Source organism: Protopterus annectens, chromosome 9.part0 (assembly GCF_019279795.1).
Source record: "Protopterus annectens isolate FY-2018-M chromosome 9.part0, PAN1.0, whole genome shotgun sequence".
NCBI classification, from domain to species: domain Eukaryota; kingdom Metazoa; phylum Chordata; order Ceratodontiformes; family Protopteridae; genus Protopterus; species Protopterus annectens.
Window position 1 is genome coordinate 97135075 of NC_056743.1, and position 20711 is coordinate 97155785.

At 39.9% G+C, this 20711-nt stretch overlaps 1 protein-coding gene across 1 annotated transcript in view; it reads right to left on the minus strand.

The window, feature by feature from the left end:
• TPCN2 (two pore segment channel 2) overlaps positions 1–20711 on the minus strand; it is a 1483468-nt gene that overhangs the window by 905581 nt on the left and 557176 nt on the right. The window contains exon 8 of the mRNA XM_044082617.1: positions 14850–14949. Coding sequence (XP_043938552.1) covers positions 14850–14949 — 100 coding nt within the window. The remainder of the gene's footprint in view (positions 1–14849; positions 14950–20711) is intronic.

Here is a 20711-nt window from a genome sequence, read left to right on the forward strand (position 1 = left end):
GGTCAAGAACTTGCATTAGTGTGAGCTGCCAATATAACTCACGTTCTTCCAACTTAAATTTGCCATGGAAAACAATGTTCACAAAGAGTTACCTTTTCCATAAAAGCAAATTTAAAAACGTGGTCTGGACATTCCATTAAGTGTTTGGCGAAGGCATTGCTTGTTTTCTTTTTCTTAATGTCATACAGATGTTCAGCAATTTTTTCTTAAAACTTATTCAGTTTTGCATATATAGAAAACAGGGCAGTGCTGACTAAGTGCAGTGCATACTATATACTATAATGTAAACTTCTTTTTAACAAACTGTTCAGCCATCAAAATGCAGGGCAGATGGAACAGCATCCACATTTAGACATGCAATGGACATTGTTACTCTTATGTGTGGATGTTCTGTTAAAATGTTCCACATTGTTTTTAAAATTACAACCTCTTTATATTATGTGTAGTGTATCCCTCACTTTCTCTATAATATGTTTGCCTTCCCTTACTGTAGCCCAGTTCTTCTGAATAGAACTCCTAATAGTCTCACTTGTCAGCATTATAAGTTGCGATAAAGGATCTAGTAAAGGTTGTATTTTGTTCTAAATGATGTACGGGTTTGCATGGATGTTAAATTCACTAGAAAGGGTAATATTGTTAGCCCTAAATTCACTTGCTGATACATAAATTTCAGGTCTTGGTGTTTCACTATGTCCTAAAATTGGATTAAAAAAGCCCCTTTCTCTTTTATATATCACTTTGTACATTAGTTGATTTACCATACTAAGGGGGTAACCTCTAGCCAGAAACATAACCTTTACTGTCTCGCATTCATCTAAAAAATTATCAAACCCTGACACCATCCATGCTGCCCTTATGAACTGACCTTTGACCACAGCAGGTTTTTGGTGGGGGGATGTGAGCTTGAAAAATGCAAGTAGGTGTTTGAAAAGGTGGGTTTTCAATAAATCTGGGCAGAGAATTCAGCTCTTTCATTATCTTTTGATAGAAGTATGTCTAGGTATATAATACTAGATGTACTGGCCTCAAAAATAAACTTTAAAAAGTTTGTTTTTGTATTAATGTAGTCGGAAAACTTACAGAATTTTTTCAATGTCATCATTCCAAACAATAAAAATGTCATCCAAAAATACGTATACAACATACAATATTTCATGAATTCTGAATAAAATATAAAATTGTTTTCCCATGTTGTCATTGCTATGTTGGCGAAGAACCCCCACATGCAGAGCCCATTGATACACCTGCAACCTGTTTATAGTACTCATGTTCAAATAATATACAACTGTTTTTCAACACAATTTCAATTAAAGTTTCTCAGGTGTTTACATTATCCTGATTTAACACCCTTCACTGTTAAATATTCTAAAAAAACATTCAATACCTTGCTCATGGGGGATGACAGTATAGAAGTCCTTGACGTCAACAGTAATGAATAAGTAACTTGCTAAATTCAAATGGATTTATTTTTCCCAAAAAGTTCAGTCTCTTTACAAATCTGCTTTTCTTTGGTAACCAGATGTTTTAATATGTTGTCAAGGAATTTGGCATATGGGTGCGTTATTGGACCTCTGGCATCCACAACTGGTCTTATTGGTAGCATTTCAATATTTTTGTGAACTTTTGGGATGCCAAAGATTGAAGGTATGACAGGTGCCATAGAATTCAGTTAACTGTATTCATTCATCTCAACTTGTTTGTCTATGAATAAATCATTGTGTGTCCCCTCACCCTTTTGTATGCTGTACTTATCTTTTTTAGTGACACTTTACTGTAGGTAGTTCCCGAAAGCTCATCACGCATTTTTTGTTCGAGTCATGTGCCTCCATTATCACCAGACCCCCACCTTTGTCTGGTTTCATTAGCCTCAAATTTTGATAACTTAATTCTTTTAACAGCTTTTCTCTCCAGGTAGTAAAATGTTCATTAGTACTCAAGTTCTGGTGGTTTCTTTTAAATCATATTCAAAAATCCAGTTCACAAATTTTCTCAAAACACTGGACTGTAGGATGAACTGGAGGGTTGTAAGTGCTACATGTTCTAAGGGTGTTAGAACAATGGCGGGGTGTCAAACAAAATATTCAAGTTCAGCTTTCTATGCATTGTTTGAACTCCATTAAAAGTTTTGCCACATTAGCATGTTCAGTGGGAACAAAATTAGTCCTCATTCAAACAAATCTGCACATTCTGAACCTATATAATGAGTAGTGTAATTGTATATTGTGACATCCCCTTTACTGATGGTGATTAATACGCATGGCAAACCATTTGAACACAAAGTGAGGTTGTCAAACGTTACCTCCGATGATTGTTTTTGAATTTCTGGTTCTGCCACTGTGTCTGACCCTTCTGAGGTGGTTTTGTGTGGAAACACTGATTCCAGTAGTTGTTGTGCTGCCTCGCCTGTATTCTCTCTGAACAGCGGGGTAAAGGGGGATTCTCAGTGTTAGTTGCATCACTATGTTGATTGTTCATAAATGAAGTCCCTCTGTAGGTGTAAGTGCTGGAAAATCAACAGTGGTGTTTTGGTGGGTCCCAGATCAATGTCCCCATGCTTGAGAAATTGGGGGTGGTCAAGATATGCTAAATGACTGAGACATGCAAAAAAAACTTGAGACAGGCTAGCATATATTTTTTTTTTTTAAATTCCTAATCAATGCTTTTAAAGATCCTAGCATAATGAAATGTATGCTGGTCAAATGAGTAATTCAGTCATTCAAAACATTAATGTCCCCCGCTAGTTCCTCTATTGAAATTTATAAGTACCTGTGTGTATTCACATCCATGCCCATAAAATAACTTTATTAATTCCAAGTGCAGGTGAATCTTTTACAAGTCCTGTGGGTTAATGCCAGGAACACAGACCTTTCGGTACTTGATGTTCCTTTATACATTCTGCCAGGAATGCATTCTCCAGTTGCAATTTCTTGGATTTAATAAGTTTGTAATCAAATTCATCCAGGTACTCCATAATGTTAGAAGTGGAAGTAGCAGTAGTGGGTTGCCCTCAATGAAACTGGGGAATGCCACGAATCCAGTCATGTAATACTTTGATGTTGCCAGTACTGTTGATTCTCATAGCATCATTATCCACTGGATCCCTTCCTGCTACAGTATCCATAGGTCACAGAAGTTGAGAAGTTAAAAGAAACCCACCACTGGAATCGTCGACTCATTCACACACACCCCTACCGGCTGAAGGGGAAGTGAAGCTGAAATACCTTCAACTCGCTCAGTAAGCTGTTGAACTAGTATGGTAAGATCCCCTACAGAACACTGCAAAGAAAAGACATCCAGTTGTGAAAATAGCAGCTGGGAATTCATCAACCCTCCCAAACCAAAACATAAGACAAACTGACAAAAAAACACACGCAAGGCCACAGAGATTCCGACAAATCCAGCTCAACAACTTGAAACGTAATATTAGAGCTTTTGTTTTATTTTATAATAAAACTAATTTAGATGAAGTGAACCAAATATGCACACTATTTAAATACAATTCTAAAAGGTGACGTGGCAACTTTTTTTTTTTTTTTTTTAATTCATGTGATCAGCTTAAAATCATGTGACAGACAAATTATGCATTAAGGCAGCATATTCAAGAAGTTCAAAACTGAAGTAAACAAAAATCAAAGGCTGAATATCTGAATACATCAACCTATAAAACTTAATTTTAACATACAATCATAAATAGTTTTATGTAAGAGCAATCATTAAATAGTAAACATTATACTGAGAAACTCTGATAAAAAAGTAGCGATATATTTCTAAAGATCTTAGTTTTAAAAGACAGCTAATTAAATCTGGTCAATAATCCCTAGTCAAGAATTTTCATTAAGTGTGAGCTGCCAATATAATTCATGTTGTTCCAACATAAGTTGCCATGGGCCAGCACGTTCACTAAGAGTTACCTTTCCCATAACTGCAAATTTGAAAACATGGCCTGGCCACTCCATTAAGTGTTTGGCTAGAGAATTGTTAGTTTTCCTTTTCTTAATGTCATAAAGTTGTTCAGCAATTCTTTCTTTGAACTTAAGCTTAATTCTGCCTATGTAGAAAACAGGGCAATGTTGACAGAGTGCAGCATATACTACCCCCTGCTGTCAGACAGTTAAATGCTCCTTTTAAAAAAAAATGTAAAGTCCTTTATAACAAACTGTTCACCCATCAAAATGTAAGGGCAGGTGGAACAGCATCCACATATGTGTGTGTGTGTAATATAAAAAAATGAGACCACAATAAATCATTTCAAAATGTTTTCCACCTTTAATGTGACCTGTACAACTCAATTGAAAAACAAACAAATCTGTTAGGGGAAAAAATATAAAAAAATACAAAACGTACAACAAGCTGGTTGCTTAAGTGTGCACACCCTTAAACTAATACTTTGTTGAAGCACATTTTGATTTAATTACAGATTCAGTCTTCTTGGGTACACACCTGCCATCAATTACAGAGGAGACTGATTAACCCCAAATAAAGTTCAGCTGTCCTAGTATAATTTTCTTGACATTTACTCAATTGCCTGCTACAGAAAAAGCTATGGTTCGCAAACAGCTTACAAAGCATCAAAGGAATCTCATTGCTGAAAGGTATCAATCAGGAAAAGGATAAAAAAAATTTCCACAGCATTGGATATACCATGGAACACAGTGAAAACATCAAAAAGTGGAGAAAATAGGGGACAACAGTGACGCTGAAAAGAACAGGAAGTACCTCCAAAACTGATGAAAAGCCAAGTCGAAAACTGGTCAGGGACAGATAAAATTTGCAAATCAATTACTCAAGTCTCCCAAAAGCATGTGGGAAAATGCGTTATGGTCCGATGAAGCCAAGGTTGAACTTTCTGGCTACAATTCCAAAAAGTATGTTTGGTGCAAAAACAACACTTCGCATCACCAAAAGAACACCATTCCCACGGTGAAGCATGGTGGTATGACAGTATCATGTTTTGGGGTTGCATTTCTTTAGCTGGAACTGGGGTTTTAGTCAAGGTGGAGAGAACTATGAACAGTTCCAAATAACAGTCACTTTTGGCCCAGAACCTTCAGGCGTTTGCTAGAAAACTGAAGATGAATAGGAATTTCACCTTTCAACACGACAATGACCCCACGCTTACATCCAAATCAACAAAAGAATTGTTTCACCAGAAGAAAATTAAAGTTTTGTAATAGCTCAGCCAGGCCCAGACCTAAATCCAATAGAAAATCTGTGGGATGACCTGAAGAGGGCTGTACACAAGAAATGCCCTTGCATTCTGACAGATCTGGAGAGCTTTTGCAAGGAAGAGTGAGCAAATATTGGCAAGTCGAGATGTGCCATGCTGATAGACACCTACCCAAGATGACTGAATGTCGTAATTAAATCAAATGGTGCTTCAACAAAGTATTAATTTAAGGGTGTACACACTTGTGCAACCAGCTTATTGTACGTTTTATATTTTTTATATTTTTCCTCTAACAGATTTGTTTTTCAATTGAATTGTACAGGTTATAGGTCACATTAAAGGTGGGAAAAGTTTTGAAATGATTTATTGTGGTCTCATTTTTATTTATCTCACCAAAACCTGGCATTTTAACAGGGGTGTGTGTGTGTGTGTGGGTGTGTGGGTGTGTGTGTGCGTGTAGATGGATAGGTCCCACTTTAATCATCGAAACTCCATTCTGCCTAACCTAACTTCACCAAGTCTACGCTGTCGAAAGTACACTAGTTTGAACTTGCACTATGTCACGTTCCGTGTCACCAAAACTGTTGATAGGATAGTGGTGGTGTGAGACGTCCAGATACAAATGTATGGTGTTTTTATGTACATCATTGTACTCCATATTAAATTTAGGATTTTAAAATATATTTCATGGTAGGTTTAACAGTAGGTTTATAATTAGGATGTGGAGAATTCTTTTTACTGTGCTCGTAGGCATGATCAGAGATCACACTACTGTAAAGGGTCCAGAAATGTACCCTTCTTTTCACTGTAATGCTATCTCGAGTTGGTATATATAATATGTAGGGGGGGTGGGGCTTGCCCCCCTGCCATAACACTAGAGAATTCCCACAAACAACATCCAACAGCACAGCCAACGGTTCAAGAAGATGTAAATCACAGTCTAGTCAATAAAAATCACACAAGCAGCTTTATTCCACCAGGTAAGCACTTTCATGGTGTTGCCACCACTTCTTCAGACCATTATACTATCAGCAATCACTTCTTTCAAATGTACTAAAATGTTAAAATCAACAACCAATCAGAATCACATCATGATTAAAATAAATTCTGTCACACCCATATACCAATTAAGAACTTGCAGCTTCTTGCCCTAAAATCATATACATATTCTCAATGTACAATAAAATATATGTAAATATAAAGAATATGTGCAAGAATAAAAACATATATTTCATTTGAAAAATTTCCTATTTTTCAACACAAGCTTTAAGGGAACCCTGTCCTTTAATCCTCTCCTCCAGTCAGCCCTCAATCTGATTATCCATCTTGTCTCTGATGTTTCTGTTTAGTTACTTATGTTTCCCCATCTCTCACTGTCCCAATTTTTTTCAAGAGCTAGGAATCTAAATATATGAGTTAGTCCATTTAGTTTCACATGCTTCGCCAGTGCATTTGTCAAAGTGCCCTTCCTGATGTTCATCAGATGCTCTCTAATTCTAAGTCTAAATTTCCTGTTGGGTTTGCCAACATAATATGCCGAGCAGATATTACATATAGCTAAACAAACTATATTGTTGGTATTACAATAAGCAGTAATAAGTGAAATGTCATGTATTCAGCTTTAAAAAACTGAACTTGTGTTTAATCCAACTGTGGCATGCATAAAGTGTTTTTATTTAGAGAAGGGGCCACTGCCCCCCCTCAACCCCCCCCCCCCATTAAATTAATCAATGGAGAAGTCAATTTTCTTTGGGGGGGGTAGAGAGAGAGACAGAGCATGCTCGTTTTTCAAACAAATTAAGCACTCGGTCTCTCAAGTAGTGACGATCAACAGTTACTTTACTTAGTTAAAATGATATACTGGACAAAAACAACACACCTATAAAAATGTCTAGCTTTACTTATGCCTTAAGAAGATACATTTATTAGTCGGGAGTGCTTGGAAATACTGTTTTGTACTTTGTAATCTTTAAACTTACTTGTGCATAAAGTAAAAAAAAAGAGTTACACTATTTAGCTTCTTTGGCAAAGGTTACTCCAGGGTGCTGGAAAGAACACTTCATCCAAGAGTGAAGTACTACCATCCAGTACTTCTTGTGTGTTCTCATTTCAGTTTTATCTGGAAGAACACAGAACAGGATCAATCCTCTGGGCCGATGACACAGTTGCCTGAAATAGTGTGGAATGAAGGGAAGAATGTAAGCAAAGGTTTAGAAAAGCTGATAATCTTGATTGAAAGCTAGCAATTTAGGTTCAGTGTTAGCAAACACACACTGGGCCAAATAACAGCAATCTTCGTGCAAACTATCAGCTATGGAGAGCAAAACGTATGCCAAATGCGCAGGACAGTGATCTTGGAAGTGTTGATTACACTTGGAAAGGTCTACCAAGAAAAGTCTGAGAAGGCAACATCTGTAATAAACACTGCACAGGGCTGTTTTCTCAGAGAGGTAGACTCTGCAAGTAAAAAGGTAATGCTACACTCGACCAGTCCCCAGACTAGTCACTCCTTGAGTACACAGATGTTTTGGGGACTATACAAGGGGAACACAAATTACTAGGAAGCATCCAGTAGACAATGGTCAGAAAAGTATACAAAATGGAATTGTAAGCCTATAATTACAAATTAGAGGAACTACAGCTCTTCCACGTAGATATCAGAAAAGAAAGAGAGGCAAGATAAGGGTGCACAAGATGACACTCAGGAGATGTGAGAGTTTGCTCTGTAAAAGGACAGAGGAGAGAGGAAGCAGGACCAAGTACTTTTTCACAGACAAGACTGTGGACTCAATGAAAGAGCTCCTGGAATGGTGGTGGAAGGGAAATCCATGGAGGCATTCAAGAAGGCCTGGGACAGGTGTAAAACTAGTGAAGCGAAAAAGCACAGTTGTGTACACTTACCATAAATGTAGATGTTGAGTGTATTCACTGCTGCAGTCATTACATTTGGGTAATCTGCTGGCAGGTTGCCCTCAGTCGGCCTGAATAACAAAGTCTTGGGTCCTGTGTCGGTTGCTGTCTCCTCTTCCATGACTTCAGGTCATCAGGGGTATAAAACATGCAGCCGATGCCATTTTATTCAGCTTTTCTTGCCCCAGATGTCAGGTGCCCCCCAAATGGGGAGCAAAAAAAAAAAAAAAAAAAAAAAATATTTATATATAAATAAACAGTAAATATATAAATGCATTTTTAGAAACAAACTTCACTTTCAACTAAAAGCAAATACACCACACAGGCTTTTGTATATAAAGAAGGAAAGAAAAGGTACAGATTGGGGGATGGCAGGTGGGTAACCCGGGCTGCAACAGTGAATACACTCGAATATCTACATTTATGGTAAGTGTACACAACTGTACTATGTTCTTCGTGTTTCACTGTTGCAGTCATTACGTTTGGGTAGAATCCCAAAGCTATGGATGGGAGGATAAAAACTAAATAGCATTAGGAGTAGCTATAAAGCCCTGCAGAACTGCAGTGGCAAAGCCTGCCTTGGACTTAGAGAAGAAAGGCAAATTATAATGCTTTGTAAAAGTATGAACAGAGCTCCAAGTAGCAACTTCTAGAATATCTTTGGTTGGAACTCCTCTGAGAAAGGCTGTTGAGGTAGAGGCAGCCTTGGTGGAATGCGACCCGATTCCCTTGGGCACTGGTTTATCATGATGCATGTAGCAGAAACAAATGCAGTGGCTTATTCACTTAGAAATAATCTGCTTTGATATAGCCTTAAATGCCACCAGTAGTTTCTCAGACTTTCTTAAAGATTTGGTCCTGTTTAAGTAGAATCTTAGTTGTTTGTGTACGTCCAATGAATGCAGAATCCACTCCCCCTTGTACTGTGGATTTGGGTAAAATGTTGGCAGGTGAATAGTCTGGTTAAGAGCCACACTGGATACCACCTTAGGCATAAAGGAAGGATTGGTCCTGAGGGACACCCTGTCTGGGTAAAATGTAATAAAAGGCTCCACAGCCATGAGGGCCTGTAGTTCTCAAACCCTTCTTGCTGAAGTGACTGCCAAAAGGAAAGCAGTTTTCCAAAATAAAAACTTTATATCCGCAGTAGCTGCTGGTTCAAAAGGAGGCAGGGTGAGTTTTTCCAGCACAAAATTGAGGTCCCATGCAGGAGTTGGTGATCTTCTGGGAGGCCTTAAATTTTTGGCCCCTCAAAGATACTGTTTTAGCAGAGGATGAGAAAAGATGGGAGGCTCCGTGTTGTAATGAGCCGAGATGGCAGAGGCATGGATTTTTATTGATGAGAAAGATAGGCCATTGTCAAGCATCTCAGTCAAGTATTGTAAAATCTATGGAATATTTGGTTTTGCTGTGTCCGTTCCTTGTGCTTTGTTCCAAGCACAGAATCTCTTCCATTTATCAGCATAAGATTTTCTAGTACTAGGCCTTCTGGCTTCCAAAATGACATCCATCACAGATTTACTGAGAGGTGGTGGTTGAATAATTACATGATCAGCATGCTGCCAGGTTCAGAGTTTGGAGCTGAATGTGCAGAATTTGATTGCACTGCTGATACAGTAGATGAGGTATTTGAGGCAAGTACCAAGGAGGAAGTTGAGACATATTCCTTAGAATTGGGTACCAGTGCTGGCGAGGCCAGTTCAGGGCAATTAAGATCATTTTTGTTTTTTCCTGTCTGACCTTTAGTAAGACCTTGGGGAGAAGAGGCAGAGGAGGAAATGCGTAGACTGATAGACTTTTCCAACTGAAGGATAGGGCATCAACTTTCCATGCTTGTCTGTGATAAGTCCTTGTGCAGAATGTGTCCAGCTGATAATTTTGGGGAGAGGCAAATAGATCTATGTCTGGGCTCCCCCATTTCTGTGTTATGTTGAAGACTTGTGGATCCAGTTTCCACTCATGAGGGTCCATAAGATTTCTGCTTAGGTCGTCTGCCAGAGTATTTTGTTTTCCTGGCAGGAATTGAGCTTGAAGATGTACTTGCTAAGTCAAGGCTGTGTCCCACAATGCCATGGCTAGTCTGCAAAGAGGGTAGGAATGTGCACCCCCCTGCATATTTATGTACCACATAACTGTGGTGTTGTCAGTCTTTATCAGTAGTTGTCCTGGATGAAGTAAGTCCTTGAAGGCTGTCAGGGCATTCTGAACAGCTAGCATCTCTTACTGGTTGATATGCAGATGCATTTGTTTTGGACTCCATATGCCCTGAATGTGATTTGATGTGATGGGATTAAATGTGATGTGTTGTGATTTTTTTTGTTTATTGTGTACCCTAGGCATGTTAGAAGCCTTTTTACAAATGCCAGATGTTGAAGAATGTCCTTGTTTTCTACTTGAATGAGACAGTTGTCCAAGTAAGGAGTGATTTGTATGCTTCTTTTTCTGCAAAATGCAATTACCGGTGCCAGGCACTTTGTAAAGACCCTGGGCGCAGTAGATAAGCCAAAGGGCAGTGCAGACAATTGGTAATGCATAAAACCTGCCCTGAAGCGGAGGTATCTTCTGCAAGATTCCCTTATTGGGATATGCAGGTATGCCTCTTAAGTCTAGAGTCACTAACCAAGCGTTCTTGCCCAGCATGAGCAGTAGATGTTGTAAAGTCAGCATTTTGAATTTTGGGATGTCCAAGAAAGTGTTCAAAGTCAATAAGTCCTGTATTGGATGCCAGGCATCGTCTTTTCTGGGTACCAGGAACAGTCTTGAATAAAACCCTTGTCCTTTTTCCTGTCCTGGTACTGGTTGAATAGCCCCCATATCCATGAGGGATGTAACTTTTTTCTGAGCCTCTGCAAATTGATTTTGTGGCAGATCTGGCCAACCGTTTGGAATTGGCAAAGTATGGAAATGAAATCTGTACCCCTGGGATACTACGTTTAAAACCCACTTGTCCTGGGTAATTAACTGCCAATTTTGAGCATTAAGTGCTAATTTTCCCCCCAAGGGGGCTGCCAAAAGATAAGTGGTTGGTGATAGTAGAGGGAAGTCATTGAGACTGCTTACTGTAGGTTTGTGCTTTGTTTCCTCCAGATTTGGAGGTAGAAGCACCCCATTGCTTTGACCTGTAAGAACCCTGTGATTGGTATCTAGAGCCTTTTGACGGCCTGGATTTGCCTACTGAATCTGGGTGGCTGCACTTATAAGAAATATTTTACAGTTTGCATAGATTTAGCTTTGTATTCCATTTTCTTTAAAACCTCTTCTGCCTTATTACCAAAGTATCATGCTGTAAAGGTGCATCCAACAATTTAGCTTTAACATGATCAGCCAAATTTTGCTCCTTGATTCAGGCATGCCTTCTAATCACAGATCCAGTAACTGCGGCCCTGCAAGAGGCCCCCAAGGAATCAAAACCACATTGTGAAGTATGCTTTCCAACCTTTTCTGCTGCATGCAATAATTCCTGTAATTCTTTATTTTCCACACAATTAGAAATCAACATAATTTTCTGTTTCAATAAGCCCATAACATGCTGTTGATATTTAAGCATATGACACTGGCAGTTTAAGGCCGTAACTGCCAAGGTTGCAGATGTATAAACCTTCTTTCCCCATCTATCTAGCGCCCTAGAATCTTTATCAGATGGGGTAGGATTTTTGGCTGTTGAGGCCTTTACACCTTTGGGAACCTGGGAGATAGTTTCAGGATCAGCAGCAGGATTTTTAAATAAAAATTTGTGGGAGTCAGGAACCCTGTAATATCTGTCTGGCTTACTAGGAGCCGGAGGTAGGGAATCAGGAGCCATGCTTGATTCTGAAAACACATCATCAACAATGTCTAATACAGGAGGTATAGCCTATGCTGAGGAAGAAGGAAATACCTAACCCTCTTTTTTGATTCAGAGAAATCCTGACTCTCCCAATGAAAATGTTGTATGCAAAGTTTCTCCAAAAGAATAATCCTCAGAAGGAGATGCAGATGGGATGGATTCTTCTGCATCTGAATCCTCATAGGGTGGTATAAAAAATTCCTGATCAGAAGAGGAATCAAACCTGATCTGGAGATTCATAATCAGTGTCTTGCCCAGGCCTCTTAGCAGGGGGGGGGGGCCCTGATCAAGGTAATTAAGTCCTCAGCCATTTTGATCATCAGTTTTTTGGCATAGGTGCCTGAGCACATGGCTCATGTGTTGGTTTTTTAAACTTAGAAGTTGTTTTTGAAGCTGACGTCGGTTTTATATAGAAATGTTGAGGCCTGAAAACACCCTCAGAAGCTGGTGCCTGCTCATCTGCTCCAGACCCATCCAAGGGAGAGACATCCGCAGGTACAGTACTCTGAGAATCTCGCGGCATACTCGACTCCACATGGGTCTCGGTAGAGGCCTGCGACTCAAAAGTAGCAGGCATCAGGATAATTAAATCTGGATCCAAAATATTTTGAAGCAAAAATATACAGACACTTAATAGTGCGTTTGTTAAATCTAGCACAAAACCGACAGCAAGACACGTTATGATCTGGGCCTAGGCAAGGTATACAGTACAAATGAAAATCCTTATGAGGTATTTGCTTTCCACAAGTAATGCAATTATTAACTTTTACTGACATCGGTAAGGAGCAAGAAAAAGTTTCCCCAACGGGATACTTAGCTTTAATTTAAGACTTTGGTTCTGAAACTCGAATGCAAAATTTTCAGGAGTCGGCCGACCGGCACTTGCAAACTGCTTCTGCTTCGGGCATCGCGCAGCAAGAAAATACTGAATAAGAAGGCGTCGGCTGCATGTTTTATACCCCTGACAACCTGACGTCATGGAAGAGGAGACAGCAACCGACACAGGACCCAAGACTTTGTTATTCAGGCCGACAGAGCAACCTGCCAGCAGATTACACAAGTGTAATGACTGCAACAGTGAAACACGAAGAACATCAGGAATGGAAAAATGAGAAAGCTGAATGCACTTAACTGTTCTCTAGATAATTTACCATGCCCTTCTGTTGAACAAATGTAAAGCAATGTACCTATTCTGTCAGAAAAGTAGTTGGTATGGCAATCAAAGTGAAAGCACTGGTGTGGGAAGAGAGTAGCAAGGCTAATGAAAATGACTTGGGTGTTTTCAAACAGTTTGCTATAAACAATCCATCAACTCATGAGAAGGGGACAGGGCAATGCCTAGGCTTATTTAAACAATTCTTAACAGGAGCAAAAGACCCAACTCCCAGTGAACGATCTCTACTCTAAGGAAGCAGTAGCAGAAGAAACAGGTGGGATTGGGTCCTTTTCTGCAGATGAAGTTACTGATGTGGATAAGAATTTCTGCTGATGCTTGAGTGTGGACTGGATAATAGCCCCTCCTCCCCAAGAAATGCTTAAGATGCTGGACACTGTTGGATACCTTGCCTTTTCAGTATTGTATGGCACATGAAGACAGTACTACTGACTTAGCAAACAGGGATGCTGCTCATTTTCAAAAGGGAGTGGAGAAGGCTATTCCACTAACACATAGCTTACACTACTCAGCTTTACTAAGCGAGGATATGCCAGGGTGTTAAATAGAAGATTTCTTTCAAAATTCATGCTTCTATCTCAGAAGAAGCAGCATGGAGTCTCTTCTAGCTATGGAAGAGTGGATCACCTTTGTCCTGCATGGATACTTTTAGGACCAGGTAAATTTACCAACAACATATGTATATGTTTCATGAACCTAGAGCTGTCTTTTAACCGTCTATCCTAGAATGTCTTGCAGAAAGTGATATGACATTATGGGGGGGCAGAAGCACTGCTGCGTACCATTCAGACCCTGTAACTCCACCATTACAGTTGTGCCATCATTCTTAGTGGCAAGTCAAATACTGCTGAGGGCCTGGTAAAGGACTCCAATCATTGTGTTCCACAACTTAATTTCTGCAAATGATTTTCATTATACTTCCCATTAACAATTTCCCCCTGCTTTCACATACAGCTACTGCACTACAACGATGTACTGCATAAGTGTGCAAATGAGAAGTACAATGGTAAGTCATCCATACAGACTAGCACTGGTACAGAAATATAATGGAAATTGTTTTAATTACACAATGGCATTAATAAAATAAAAAATAAAGGTAATACTTTTTTTTTTAAACTATAACCATTTTATAACACACAAGGCAGGACAGCAGGTTATTGATATTTTTTTTATGTATGATGGGGAGGTTGAATGTTTGGTCACAAAGCCAAGAAATACAAAAGTACAACAGGACTTCACCTCCTGTAATGTTCTGCTACTAAAATGTATTTCATCTGATCTGCAGTAGTGATCAACATGGCAAGCAAATGCTATAATCATGAACCCTGTAGAAGAAAAGCCTTTATACTAATAGCCTAGTATTGCAACAAAATGTAAATGATGTTGAGCTGCAAAGTTAGAGATTGTACTTTGATGCCAATGAAAACAAATACCTAGTGCTAACATGAAAATGTAGCACAGAATACAGAAATACTACATTCTTTCATGGTTTACACAGATGAAAAAACGTTTTCCAGAAGCTACAGCAAGGCTGTGCATGACACAACATAACAGCAGAGCAGACAGTACTACTTTAGCATCAGGATACTTGGGGGGGGGGGGGGGGGGCAGGGCAATAACCACAAGCTTTCCATGAATGAAATCATTATGTTAATAGTTTGCTTCAGGGACTCTGTGTACTTGGTAAATAAAAAAATGATTTATAACAGTGTAAAAATACAAAGTGGAATTACGTTATAATGCCTTCAAGCAATTGATGAGCAATAACTTACCATCGGGATTATTTGCAGTTGTCAGCAGCACTAACAGAGAGGTCAACGAATCTGGTAAATACGGAAAGTATGTCTGCCACTCCTTGCTTCCTTCAGATTCCTATATGCACACAAAAAAAGTACTAATATAAGACAGAAATCAAGATGGCTGAGAAAGAACAAAGTAATACCTTGCCAAGAATCAAACAAGGACCAAGACAGCAAAGTACCAAGAAAAGATAGACAGAGTCACTTACACATCACTGACACCAATTTCCCTGAATATCAGATGACCAAATCCAGCACAAAAAGCAGGACCATGACGAAATATGTTAAAGATGCTAGCACTTTGAATTTCTAGTTAGTTGTACTGTTACTTTTGCAGAGGCCCTTCTCTGCACCCATTATATAATCAAATAATTGTTATGTAATCTCAGAGATAAAGGAAACAAAATATGTTACAATAATAGGTCTTTCAGAAGAAGATTCATCTTTTGTAATTAGTAGGACTTTATGTCATAAGCAGTACGATTACTTGGCTGATGGCTGGTAAAACTTTTTCCAAGCAACCTTGCAACCAAGTACTCAAGTATAGGAGGACAAGCTTTAAAAAAAAAACCAAACCCATGGTGGAAGTGGTGGAATATAGAAAGACACAGTGAAGTATTGCAATCACTGCAGATGAAACCCCTTCAAAGCAAGAATGGTAGCTCTTTTAGACCATTACAGCAAATACTACTAATAGAACTAGCACTGTCTGGTGCCAGACCTACTTTGCTATCTCAGCTAAGACTTCTCATAGATAAAAATGCATTAAAAGGCAGTCAAGTTTATGCTTGACTACATTTGAAAAATAGGTAGATGAACTGGGCTAATAACCTTCTTATGCCATGATCCCAGCTACAAGCGGACAAAAAAGTGAATTGCGATGGTCAAAACAACTAGTACAGACACTGGCAAATGGGACAACGGTTAAAAGAAATGAAGACTACAAAATATATTTTAATGAGCACAGAATGTGGCATCAAGTCAAGTAAAATAAAAACATCTACAGTTTAGTGTGACAAAGCAGGCTTACAACTATACAAGATCATTAAGTATATTATAGAATACCACCTCCTAATGCTAAACATTTCTGTTTCAGACTGTAGTGCTGTAAAAGTGCAGATAGTTGCTTCTCCGTGTTAACGGTGTGTCAGTCTTGCCTCCACTTGTCAGCTAATAAGGAACATTTTCTGCTTCTGCTAGCTCCAACATCAGCTTTGCAAGAAAGGATGCACAAATGTCCACTAACTTAATCAGGGTTCTTCTTCGCTGCTGGGTATCTTTTCTGCTGATTTATGGCGAAGTGTTAAGTTATTTCTACCCAGTATATGGGATTTTTTCACCTTCCAGACCAAGAGATGCAAGACCACTTAACTAAAACATAACTAAAGCAGAAATTTCCAGGTCTGGTTTATAGCATCTTCACTGTTTTCTGCAACAATTAAACTGAATATTCAACAATTCAGATGGACTTCAACAGTTATGAATTTACCTCTATAGCAACAATGCCTATACTGGCTCTTCCTACTATCCATTTCTAGAAACATCTTGTTACTGCATTAACTATTGTCTAATTGCCTCACTAGATTTTTAATCTTTTTAAAGGATTTTAGCCTGTTTTGTAGTCGTGTTTTCAGTTCTCTCTCTTACTTAAAGTATGCTTACAATACAAGCTGTTACCATTAAATAAATCACTGTTTTTAAGGGCATCATATGTTATACAGATTTTCATTATCTTATCTGCATTCTTTTTTCTCTACAAAACTATCACCTGCAGTTGTGCAAGTTAGCATAACGGTAGATGCTTGAATGAACCCTGCTGCAGTAGCCTTGGCTATGTGGGTTATATCTTACAGAGGATACAAGGCACTTTCCATGTACCCAAACGGTTAGTCAGCTCAAGCTGAGACAAGTTGACTAAAGACTGGTTTAAGTGGCATGCTAGAAGGTGCCTAAAAGGTGTTATGACCTTATCATCCAGGCAGTCAGTATTAGTGGTTTGTGGCCGGGATGTATCCAACACTGCTGTTCCTTGCACTAGTAAATCCAGTCTGTTAGGAAGCTTGTGCTAAATGCCCCTAGTCATATCCAAAAAAAAAGAGAGAGCCATTGTTGCCTGGGTCAGAAGGGAGTCATCACAGTGAGCCTGGGATATACCCTCTGAATCTTCAGAAGTACCTGGGAATGAGTGTTAAGGGTAGAAAAGCATACAGGAACATTCCTGTCCAAGGAAAAGAAATGGCATCTGTATTCCAGGCCTCCTTGTATTGAGTTCTGGAACAGAAATCTGTCAGTTGAATCTTCAGAAAGGAGGCAAAAAAGGTCTACTTGAGGAATTCCCCAAAGACTGATCTTGGAACAACCCATGATTTAGTTTCCATTTGTGAGGGTCAGTCCTTATCCTGCTCAGCCTGTCAAGCAACTTTGCTTTGACTATATTTATATTGCCTTTAGAGTGAGACTGTGCTGTAAAGCGACATCCATGCTAACATGGCTAGTCTGCACAGCAGAGACTTAGGAGGCTTTATAAGAACTAGTATCCCTTTTATATTTATATGATTTTTTTCTGTGCTTGTACTAGAGACCTTGCCCTTTTATCCCTCTTGGCATTGCTCCCTAAACAAAGTCCAAAGCATCTGTTGTGACTCACTACTTTGTAGCAGGAGGGAAGGGGAGACATGAATTCAGGGATATTTCAGGTCTACACCAAGTGTTTTTTCTTTTCACAAATCCCAGATTTGGAATTTAAAATGATACTAGGTGTTAGTGGTATTGAAATTCTCTCTGGTCCAAACACAATCTTTCTCATGTGGAGTCTTTCATTGGTATCATGAGAGTCGTGGATGCCATGAGAGCCAGAATCCTGAGATATATGACAAAAGTTTAACTGTAACCCCTCTGGTATAGATCTAAATATAGATCTACTTTTTTTTCTGTGGAAGACAAACTATGTACTGAGGTGTTTAGCAGACACCTCATAAATAATCTTGTGTGATGGAGTCAAATGACTTCTGAATGTTTGCTTTGCATCCCAGCCTGCAAAGGCTCTCTCTTACCTAAGTAAGAAATTTCTGACACTGAAAGACTGCAAAGATAAGAAAGTCATCTAAATATGGAAAAATGCAGATACCCTGTAGCCTGCAATGGGCAATGACAGAAGCTAGACATTTTGTGAACACACTTGGAGCAATGGATAGCCCAAAGTGTAAAAACAGAGAAATGATAATGTGATCCAGACACAAAACCTTAAATGCTTAAAATATTAATTAAAAGGAATGTGATAATATGCATCTTTAAATAGAAGGTTACTAAAAACTCTTATGAGGAAGAAGGGCAACAGGTTGTTCATAGGTAGCTACTAGGCTATCTGCCCGAGGGCATTTATAAGCCTAGCCAGAGTGTGTTGGCTTTTGCCGCCCCATTGATTAATTAACTGATCCTCTGTCAAGCAGAGCCAATGAAGTGATCTCAGGGGTGTATTTCCTGTTACCCATCCACTCATCAAGGTTTCTCCTGAGGAGTGTTAGTGAGGGGCTCTGCCTAATGTAGTCTGGAATTTTGTTCCAAAGCATGGGGAGTCTCTGTGACAGGAATCTATCCCTCCAGCATGTTCTATTTATTGCTGTGGCGAGGTATAGCTCACTAAAGCACTTGGCCCGCAGTGATTTGGATTTCTTTAGGTGGAGCATGTCCATCAATTCTGAGCTGGACATGGCTTTGTAAGTCAGGCAGAGATCACCTATGAGAAAGCGATACGCCACTGAGTACAGCCGGAGTTCTTTCAGTCGGGCTGCATAGGACATGTTTGAGGCCAGTAATCCTCTTCGTGAGGTACTTTTGTGACCTTTCCAGCTGTTGGAAGTGTCTTGTGCGGTACATCCCAAATGTGGCATTGTACTCTATGATGGGTCTGATGAGTGACGAATAGAGGGGCACTATAACCTCTATTTCTAGTAAGTAGATGGGCCACATAGAAGGATTTTCCTAACTACATGATTGTCAAAGGAGACACTACTATCTACCTGGGTCCCCAGATCTCTTATTACCTCTTCTGTATTAAGGGGACTGCCACCTTTGTGGTAATTCGTGGGTGTTTTGTTTTTCCCCAAACGGGATGACTATGCATTTTTTGGCATTTAGCTTGAGGCCATGACTTTGACACCAGGTGTTCATCTCAGTAAGGCCCTTTTGGAGGATGTCCGTGTCAGCCGGAGAGTCAATTATGGCTCCCAGTTTGCAGTCATCGGCGAACTTGGTTAGCCATAGTCCTGTGTTTGCCTGTACTTCTCAGAAGTATATGCCGAACAGTAGAGGTCCCTGGACCGAGCCTTGTGGGACACCACTTGTGACTGGTTTAGAGTCGGACCTGGAGCCCGCTATTCTTAACATGTGAGTTCTGTCTGTAAGCCAGTTGGCAACCCATCTCGTGACGTAGGAGTTTATGTTCAGGCTGGTGAGTTTTTTCTGTAATACCAGAGTGGGGAATGGTGGTGAAAGCCTTGGCAAGGTAAAGGTAGGCTGTGTGAAAAACCTTTCCCCCGTCTATGGCCTTGGTGACTGTCTCGAAGTCAACCAGGTTTAGTAGGCATGATCTGCCCTTAACAAAGCTGAACTGGGTCGGGTCAAGTGTTTGGAGGTTCCCAATGTCTTTGGTTAATGAGCTCCATGACAATGCACTCCATAGCCTTGCAGGCTTGTGGGGCGATAGTTACCAGGGTCAGTTGTGGCCCCTCCTTTGTGGAGTGGAATAACCATTGCTGTGTGCCACTCTATTGGAGAGGCTGAGGTTGAGCAGCGTGTTTAGGTGGGGGGTTAGTTCATGCAAGACGCAGCCTGGGACACCATCTGGCCCCATTGACTCTGTTTTTGGCTTTTGAAAGGGCTGTTTTCATTTGTGTGTCTGTGATTTCCGAGACACTACACTTTTCCGGTATTGCTGTGGACCCTTTTGGGGGTGAGAGGGGGGTGAAGTTTGCACTGAATCTATCTGCCAGGATTGTTGGCAATATCAGTAGGTTCAGTATATTTTGTGCTATTTTGCACTAGTTCAGTGCATATCTGCGAGTTGCCACTTAGATTCTTAAAGCTAAAGAAGGCTTTGTGGTTATCTTTTGAATCCTTGGCCATTTTTCTTTCAAAGTTAGCCTTGGATGATTTTATGAGGGACCTTAGTTTCTTACTGATACTGATCAGGGATGTCTTTCCTTCTTGGGATTTGATTTTTTTCTGAACTAGTTTCCTCCTTCTATTGTATAGCCTGTTTATTGCAGGGGTCCACCAGACTAGTTTCCTTCTATTAGAGGACTTGGTTTTGTTAGGGATGGCATGATCCATGCATTCTTGTAGGTGCTCAGAGTGCATTTGTAAAGGTTTCTACATCTTGGGCAGCATTATCCTTTAGCGTGGGGGCTGTGAAATGTACCGCCTCTGTCTTAAGCAAGGTGAAGTTTGCTTTAGAAAAGTTTTTTTTACTGTAGTTTCCTTAGTTTGGGGTGGTGGTGGGGTGTGGACATCCAGAGTGATTAGTTTATGGTCTGGTCTAACCAGTAACGGGTTGACCTCCAGTGTGGAACACCTGTCGCCCATGTTGGTGATGACCATGTCCAGTATGTTTTCACCTCTGGTAGGGGAGTTTACCAGCTGATCCAGGGCATTTGAGTTAATGAAATCCAGGAAGCACTGGGCCTGGGAGTTTGTACTCTAGTAGATTTCCCAATTAATGGTAGGGTAATTGAAATCGCCCAATATCAGGGTGTTTGGTTGGACCTTCATGTTTTCCAGTGTCTCCAGAAAGGTGGAGTGGTGGTCCTGGGTCATGGAAGGTGATCTGCAGCAGGC